Here is a 9,240-nt window from a genome sequence, read left to right on the forward strand (position 1 = left end):
ATACAAAACAAATTGTACCTAAACTTTATCTTTTTTCACAATCGTTGTTTGTATTCCTATAAATTTTTTTAATTAATTCAAATTTACACCAAACGCCTAGATTCAAACAACAATAATGCAGTAGCGGATGGAGTACCTTACCCTATATCAAAGGTATAGAGACCTGTTTCCATAGACAACACTAAAACCTATATTCTTTACCATAAAAGAATTATTTGCAAAATTTAAACTTAAAAATCATAATAGAATCATATGTATCTCAACACAAACCATAATGGTCTAAACTTTGTTCACCAGTATTTATTAATTCATTAAATAAGTGTTTAGTAGTAGTACTACTTATTTAATAGCTTTTCAGCTGCATTTGGAATCAATCATCTACCTCTTTGATTGAACCCTAGCTGACTCTCTCTCTCTCTCTCATCAACACAAAGTTTCAATCTTTCAGGTTCAATTTTACTATCTGCATGTTTATATTCTTACATATACAGCTTGAATTCTGCTTCTTCTTTTTTGGGTGGGTGTTTGATTGGAATTGAGAGTTAAAGCTGATTTTTAGTGGGTTCTTTTCGATTTGCATTCAATTTTCCTCATGAAAGTTTTCTTCTTTTTGGGTTTTTTTTTTGTTGGGTGGTTTTAATTTGGTTAGAGATTTATGATTGATTTTTAGTGGGTAATTTGCTGAATTTTTCGATCAATCGGAAATTCAAGCTTTCAGCTTCAATATTCCAGCTGTATGTTTCCATTTTTACATGAATTTTGTTTTTATAAAAGGATTTTATGGTGAATTTCGTTGGATTAGATGGAGATTTATGTCTGATTTTTAGTGAGAGTTTTTGTTTAAATCGAAGTTTCAATTTTTCAGGTTCAATTTTCTATATGCTTGTTTCCATTTTTGCAAAAGTTTTGCCTTTTATTGTTCTGTTTTTTTAATTTATTTATAATTTTTGGGTGGTTTCACTTGATTAGAATGGAGATATATGGTTGATTTTATATTTGAACTTTGTTTTAAGATTATGGGTTTGCTGATTTGTTTGGTTGATGTTAGGTGATTTGATCGTGAGGTGAATCAAGAATTTGGAGCTGCAATCAGTAGAGAGGTACTGAATGTTGATATTGGATTCGCTCTTTGTGTTAATTGGTGGTTTGATTAGTTGTGGGTGTTTTCTTTTTGGTCGGTTTGTTAGAGTCTTGAGTATTTTATGAGGCGGTCGTGTATAAATCATATGCATGCATGTGTGGCCTTTTGTTTTGTGGTGATAATTGAACTGGAATTGAATGTAGAGGTTTTAGCAGACGCATAAGGTTCCTTGTTTGTTGATTGAGGTTTGAGTGTTGTCCCATGTTCTTGAACAGTTGGGCATATATAATCACATGCACGTATGTATGCTTTTCTTAATGGTGTTTAGAGCAGAAATTTTAATTCAGAAGTTTTAGCAGATGCATAAGATGGTAGCTTTGTTGGTTAAGTTGCCTTGATAGAGATGCTTTCGTTGCTGTTTCCTTGTATGAATCACCAGGAACTTGTGAATGCTTGAAGACTGTGTTGGGATAAATGTTTAATGCGTGGAAGAAATTCAATTGGTCGAGTTGTTCAATCGTGGAAAGCATGTTTTTGTGCTTGTTATTCCCACTTAATTCCTTTCTTGGGAAACAACAAAGGTTTTGGATTATTCCTTGTCGGTATTTGAATTCTGTGATAATAACAGAATAACTAGATTTCCGGTTGTGGGACATTTATTAACACGTTTCCTGAATTAGGAAGAATTGGGATATGGAATTCCTGAAAACAATAAATTTGCGGGTTACTCAAATTATCCAAACATTTTCCAGATGCATGATAGACACTTTCATTATAAGAAAGTGTTGTGTATTATACTTCCTGTTGGAATTTAATTGGAACTTGGATTGGCCGAAAGTAACAAAATAGCTAGTTATCCGGAGTGTGAACATTTTTGTGACAATTGATGCATGCTCACCACGTGCCCAAGTTGGGAAGATGTTTCCTTTTTTACTTCAAACCAGACTGGGATAAATAGAAACTTTGAAATGATGACTGTTAATTCTGGTGAAGTGCTTGTGGTGTTTGTTGTTTTCAGTAGTTTCTATAAAACTGTTAGCTCTTTTATATCGTTAGTTATTCCATCCTGGGCAGTAAAGCTTGCCTACTTCTTGCACGGTGAGCATGTTCTCATGCTCATTAATATCTTTTGCTTATTAAGATCTTGTCTTCATTGATCTGATCTATGTCATGATGGAGCTTAATGACTTCATTTCTTTTACACTCTAGATTTCCTTCTTAGTGCCCTGGAATTAAATGTCCTTCAGATTATTTGTTGTCCGATCTACACACCAGTTTGCGGATTTAGATAAGAGGGACTATTTGACTTATTTCCTTCTGTTACTTGGTCGAGATACTTTTCCTTGCATACCCTGCATATATCTGTTAATTTCAATGGTCCGTACTAATAGCATCTTCTTTACTAGGCATCTGAAGTTTTCTTCTAAATACATGTATGGAGTATGCTTAATTATCTCTATGTGATTGATAATCCTCACTATAGTAGGTATAGAAGAAGCGATCACAATCAATAGGTAGGAGCAAGTGAGAAGTTAAAGGGGTCAAATGGTTTTGTGGGTCTTTACAGACTTGTTTTTAGTTTAACGACCCTCTCTCTTTTTTTACACATGGGATATTTACTTTTACACATAAGAGATCTATCTTTTACACATAAGAGATATAAAAAGGACACTTTCTTAATGTCAACATTGTAAATGGCCATGAAGGCCCATTTCCCCAAGTTGTTAAAGAAGGTTGATGCTATTATTATGGTCTCATTATGTATTATCACTTGTGAGCTCAATTTCACCTCTAATCCTTCATAAGCCAGGGCTTCTATCAACGTTATTAAACGGAATGACTGGTTTTTCTTTTGATTTCTTTATTCAGTTTACAATACCTGTAAAGATGATATTTAGGATCTAAAATTGTTACTTGTTTCTAACTTACTCCAGCCTAAGGTAGCCTTGAATTCTCCCGAAAAAGGGTCACTTGCTCAAAATGGATCATCATGGAAATGGACAGCCTCCAGGTATTGGAGTCGTTTCTAGCTCAGCTCCAATATATGGTGCTCCATACCAAGCTAACCAAATGGCAGGGCCGTCTCCTCCTGCAGTTTCAGCTGGCGCAATTCAATCTCCTCAAACAGCTGGTCTTTCTGCTTCCTCAGCCCAGATGGCACAACATCAGCTCGCTTATCAGCACATTCATCAGCAGCAACAACAACAATTGCAGCAGCAACTCCAAACTTTCTGGGCAAATCAATATCAAGAAATCGAGCATGTTACTGATTTCAAGAATCATAGCCTGCCATTGGCAAGGATCAAGAAAATCATGAAAGCAGATGAAGATGTTAGAATGATTTCTGCAGAAGCACCAGTTATATTTGCTCGTGCCTGTGAGATGTTCATACTTGAGTTGACACTGCGTGCATGGAACCACACCGAGGAGAACAAAAGGAGGACACTGCAGAAAAATGATATCGCAGCAGCCATAACAAGGACTGACATATTTGATTTCTTAGTTGACATTGTACCAAGGGAGGACTTGAAAGATGAGGTGCTTGCATCAATTCCTAGAGGAACCCTTCCTGTTGGAGGCCCGACTGAGGGTCTGCCATTCTATTATGGCATGCCACCGCAGTCTGCTCCACCGGTTGGAGCTTCAGGGATGTACATGGGAAAGCCTGTTGATCAAGCTCTTTATGCTCAGCAGCCCCGTCCATATATGGCTCAGCCAATTTGGCCCCAGCAACAACCACCACCCTCAGATTCTTAAGCAGCTCAAAGCTTTAGTTCACAGTGTAAGCACTACAACATATTTCATCACTAAAGTTACCCTGTCATTTATTCTTTCTTTTTGAAAGATGCGTTGCTCTTCCTTGCCTAGGCCCCTCTAATTTTCGTATATCTTATCCTATATTCCTATTTAACTGGAAACCGATGCTATGTCTGTTCGGTCAGCCTGTACATGTATGTTTATGGTTCCAAGAATGGACTGGAATTTGAATCTGTGCTTTTCTTTTGGGGGATCCCCATCAAGTTTTAACTACTATTTGGAGGTTTTGAAAGGAAAATTACTGCAATGTCAAAACTTATTTAAGAAGTCTGAGGTGTCATTGGTAGTCAACCTTTGGCATTTCCGTTACTGTTTATGCGATTAATTACATTTGTGGAATATTACTTGTCCGACTGATCCCTAACTTTCATGCCCATCTGCAGAAGCCAGGAGCGTAGTAGCAGAGAGTAGTCCGAGTAGCAAAGTACTGGAGAACACACCAGAGGGATAGCAGTCTGCATACTTTGAACTCTTTAATATATAGACATGAAGCACCAGTTGTTGAAAGTTAAGTGTTCCTTAGTGTTAGCTTAAACTTCATACAGTGAGCTTGATGTTTTTTAGTTTATGTTCTGAGTGGTAATCTTTTGTGAATTATAAAGTAAAACCTGGGTTTAGGTTGCTTATGTGCATATCTATCTATCTATCTATCTATCTATCTATCTATCTATCTATCTTCCCCCTACCTTTCTGCCTCTCTTTGATTGCAACTTTGTTGGGAGACGAGAGCAAAGTCGTATGCGTTTAAAGTTAATGGTAATCTGGGAATGGAACTAGTGCTGATTTTATAAATGTAACTTCTATTAGTTGATCTTTCCGGAGGCTAGTTGGGAAGGGCTTTTCTATGATTTCAAAGGTTCAAACTCTTAACTACTTAAATACCGAAGGTTGCTTTCGGTTGGGGAGGGATGAATTGGACGCAATTGCTTCTCCTGAAGATAGGATTTCAGGCACCATCTTATGAACGGACTTTAGTATACGATCTGGGCTATTTCTCTCTTGACTTTGGATCTTAGCGGCCGGAAATTGCTTCTCCTGAAGATAGTTTCTTTCTACCTCTTCCTTTAGCCAGGGTCTCTTTTTGTTCTAGCATGCTAGTTTGAGTTGGTGCTTGCTTGTGGACAATGTACGAGTCTCCAAAGCCAACAAGTAATGTATTGGGCTACTAGAGCATGTCAAGGGCAGCAACATTATGCTGAAAATCTTCAATAATGGAGCAAACTTGTATTAACTTCTGTTGCAAATCGAGTTGTCTCATGTCTGGGGTATATGAACTCATTGAGTGAATGGTGAAGTGTGCACTAGCAGCTCTTGTTGTTCTCTTCAGAACCCGCGCGATGCCCGGATAATTTGACAGAATATTAATCTTATAAAATTATGATCTAATATATCATATTATTTTAATAAATTGTAGTTGTTATTTTATTATTTAATATAGTGTGCAAAGATATAAAATCAAAGGATACAAATCATATAGTAATCAAATTAATTGTTTGTTATTTACTTATTCTTTATTAAATTAGCAAGTACTTAGTACTATACATTTACTAATGTGACTTTTTATTAACTTGTCAATTGGCTTAATATTTTGATACTACTTCTCTTTTAATATAACATAGATATATATTTCCTTACTCTGAAAATAATTTTTTTTAAACTTACGTTATACTGTTCAAAATTCTTCAATAGTCTAAATTTATCAATAATATTTTTAGTGTTATTTATTTATCTTTTATTTTTAATTAATTCAAAATATAAACATCATAAAATTATCTTTATCCCCCTCTTTTCGTACATTCGTATCTACTGTAATATTTGATTAGTTTTCTCATTTGTAGTTTACTGAAAATTTAAATAATGTAATTTTTTTTACTAAATTATAATTTTGAATGCATCAAAAGTATAAAGAGATAAGTATTTTATTATGTTTATAAAAAAAACTACCAATATTTTTAATAATTATGTATTAATTTGTGTTATAATATACTTATCTTATGTATAATATATTAATAGTATATTTATATTTTTGTATTTTTATTAAAATTCTGAGTTCTATTTTTTAACTTAAATTTCTTGCCTGAGAAATTTAATTAGTATATACATTTTTACGTTATCACTTGAAATTCCTTTTATTTTTCAGTATTCTTCCTTTATAACTTTTTTTAATTATGATTTTAGTTATGTGTATATATACGACTTTTCTCATCATAATTCTAATTATAAGTCTTATATTTTTACATTTTCCCCACAAATTTATATTTTATTTATTTATTGCTCCTTGCTTATCTAATTGTATTATCCATTACTTAATATTATTAAATTATCATATAATTTTTTAATAAATTATCAGTTTAATATAATACAATGAATATAATTCTGTATTATTCTTGAAATTTAACTTGACTTTATCGTATATGACTTTCTCATAATTATTTTGATATTTAAATTTATCAATAATATATTCGAGTAATATTTATTTACTTAATTTTATCAAATAAATTTAAAGTGTGGATAGAATCACATTATATCTATTCTCCTATTTATATATTAGTTTTTGTTCTACAATATTTTAATTTTTTTATTTAGTATTTATCTATAATACGAATATTATTATTATTATAATTTTTCTAAATGGATGGTGTTAAATTAGTTCAGAGGTTAAACAGAGAGGTTCTTTTAATGTATGTCATAAATCTACTAATAATTATAGTAATTATTATTTTTGTATTATTTTCAATAAGAAATTAAATTGAATTCTTCTTCCCGTTTGTACTTAATATGAAAGTTTAATTTTTATTTATTAAGATTACTACATAAGAAGTTAAATTATATCTTTATATATTTTATTTATTTCTTGAAATTATTATTTATATTTTTGTCTTTAGTTTTATCCTATCCATATAGCATATAGCATGACCATATGAATTATTATTCATCAAAAAATAAATTAGTAATATTATTTTATATATCTCTACATTGAAGTTATATATTTATTTTTTATAATAGTTTCCTTAAAAATATAGAGATATTTAATTATTTCAAATTCAAATTAAAAAAGAGTAACTAATTATTAACTAACCTAACTAATATTGTCCTCAAATTTGATACTAATTAAATTTTTATTATGACACTTGACATCATCACATTGATTTGCTTCTCCTATTCCGATAGAATTTGGTTGAATAAGCAACCGCTTCCTTAACTATTTTTAGAAGCAAAGATAACCAGATAGTAAAGGGTTTAGATGCTTGCTAAGAAGTAGACAAAATCAAATATCTAAAGCGGTTTGAATAAAATATGCCTTCTTTTTGTGTGATAGTATTCGCAGATGTGGTGAAAAGAATGTTCTGAGGGCAATTCTGGTAACCCAGAAAAACTCTCAGTAAAGAAGAAAACCAAAACTGCTAAAGGAAAAGAAAACAATGGAGAAATATGGCAAAGGCTGGGACAAAGAATACTGTAATAATAAATTGTGATTGAGAAAATAAAATCAAAACCGAAAAATATTGCAACAATCGTAGTATTTAATTTCAAATAATATGAGTGTACAATCTCTATGAATCCTCTAATTTTGTTTTCCAATAGTAAATAAATTCAAGGACTCTTGAGCTTGATCTTGAATCTATACTTGATTTTTGTTGCCACGAATGATGATCTTGGATTCAACTAGCACGAACTTTGATTTGAACTCGTACTCCTTGGATCTTGATTTGTTCTTCGTTCTTGAGCTTGAACTTGATTTCTTGAACTTGATTGCTTGAAGCTTGAAACTTGTAAAGAAATTTGTGGCGTTTGATCCACGAGCTCTCTCTTGCTTCTTGGTATAACTTATGGTGTCTTTTCTGAGTTATGAAGACCCCTATTTATAGTATTGAGAGGGAAGAGTTATGATAAGAACAAACTCTTTCCGACCAATCAAGTTGAAGTGTGACAAGGTCGCATTTGATTGGCCAGAACATGTCACTTGCACACGTGGCATGGTTTCATTGACCTTTTAATGTGACTTGGCATGTCATGTCATTTTGACACGTGGTATGATCCTATTGGCTTTTTCGCTTGATGTGGCCACGTCATTTGACTCGTGACACCAAACTAGGCCGCTAGGAAGATGGTATATTGGGCCTAATAAAGTGGGTTCATCACTTGTAGCCCAATTAAATGGGCTAGCCCAGTAAATTTGGACCTATTTATTTAACTCATATGTATTAGACTTATATAATTAATCTAATTACATTAACTCAAAATATTTGTTTGGACAAAATATATTTGAGATTAAATCCAAGTTTCTTATGGATTTAAATTTAATAAAATTTAATTGCCTACAAATACATGACAAGTTTTATGTGCAACTTTCTTCTGCTAACCATGGTAAATTAACAGGTAGTACTAGTGTTTTAAAAGGTGTTTTCGGGGCGAGCCCCGGGGCTAGGGGCGAGGCGTACCAAAAATGCCCCGGGGCGATGGTGTGGGGCGAAAGTCTCAAGAGGTGTAAGCCCAACAATTCGGGGCGTACGCCCGGACGTTCGAGGCGCGATTTTTTAGTGAGTAAGCCCCAAAAACTTTTTCAAATTAAAACAAAATTTGTTGAATAAGTCCTTCATATAATACCCAAATTCTCAAAAGTCAGTTTGGTAATTACTCAAAAGGTTTAAAAAGGAACTCAAAAGTATTATATTTAAAAGTCAAGACCTTTTTTATTGATTGAAGCTCTAATTCATGGTCTTTCCCAATTCTTTATCTTGTCCGCTAGTCTGTTAATATCTTCCAAAAGCAACGAATATTTAAATTTTTTACAAATACAAAGAGAACTTCATTCCCCTTCACAACAACAAGTTCAAAGTTCAAATTGCAGGTTAATCATCCTTTTTGTTCCTCCATGTTGGAAACTAGACTCAAGTTACTTGTGCTTGTAAGTAGCGTATAATAAATTATTTTGACTAATTTTTTTGTGGGGATGGAGCGCGTACACACACACACAATATATATACTGTCAATTTTACATGTTTATAAATATTTACTGTCATTATATTATTTTATAAATTATTAAAAATTAAATATCTATGGGGCTTACGCCCCCATGCCTCAAAACTTACCAGGCATATGTAAAACGCCTTGCCTATTTTAATTCATTACATTGGATTTAAAAATTTGGTGTGGATAAATTTTACCTTTCCCTCTTACTTTTCTATAGGAAGTAAAAAGGGGGGTGTTGGGGGGGGGGGGGTGGAGAAACGTTCAATAATGTAGTGGGTTCAATACTTGAATTCCCATCGTCCCCCTTTTCCCTTCCATTCTGTAATCTCCCGGTGTAATAGGAAAAAATAAATTAAAAATAGAAGAAA

The 9,240-nt window shown here is 32.9% G+C and overlaps 1 protein-coding gene across 5 annotated transcripts; it reads left to right on the forward strand.

The window, feature by feature from the left end:
• LOC104087354 (nuclear transcription factor Y subunit C-9-like) lies at positions 1–4,530 on the forward strand. Of its 5 annotated transcripts, none has more exons than XM_070186181.1 (5): positions 37–153; positions 1,049–1,100; positions 3,016–3,092; positions 3,177–3,863; positions 4,282–4,530. In XM_070186181.1, the coding sequence occupies exons 3-4, from the start codon at positions 3,062–3,064 to the stop codon at positions 3,836–3,838; spliced, it is 693 nt and encodes a 230-aa protein (XP_070042282.1). In that variant the 5' UTR covers positions 37–153; positions 1,049–1,100; positions 3,016–3,061; the 3' UTR covers positions 3,839–3,863; positions 4,282–4,530. The 5 variants fall into 5 exon arrangements, with proteins under 5 accessions (XP_009590082.1, XP_070042282.1, XP_009590084.1 ...); XM_009591789.4 differs by having other exon boundaries at positions 131–448; XM_009591787.4 differs by having other exon boundaries at positions 1–153; positions 3,016–3,863.
• The last annotated feature ends 4,710 nt before the right edge of the window (positions 4,531–9,240 follow it).

This window comes from Nicotiana tomentosiformis, chromosome 9 (assembly GCF_000390325.3).
Source record: "Nicotiana tomentosiformis chromosome 9, ASM39032v3, whole genome shotgun sequence".
Classification (NCBI taxonomy): domain Eukaryota; kingdom Viridiplantae; phylum Streptophyta; class Magnoliopsida; order Solanales; family Solanaceae; genus Nicotiana; species Nicotiana tomentosiformis.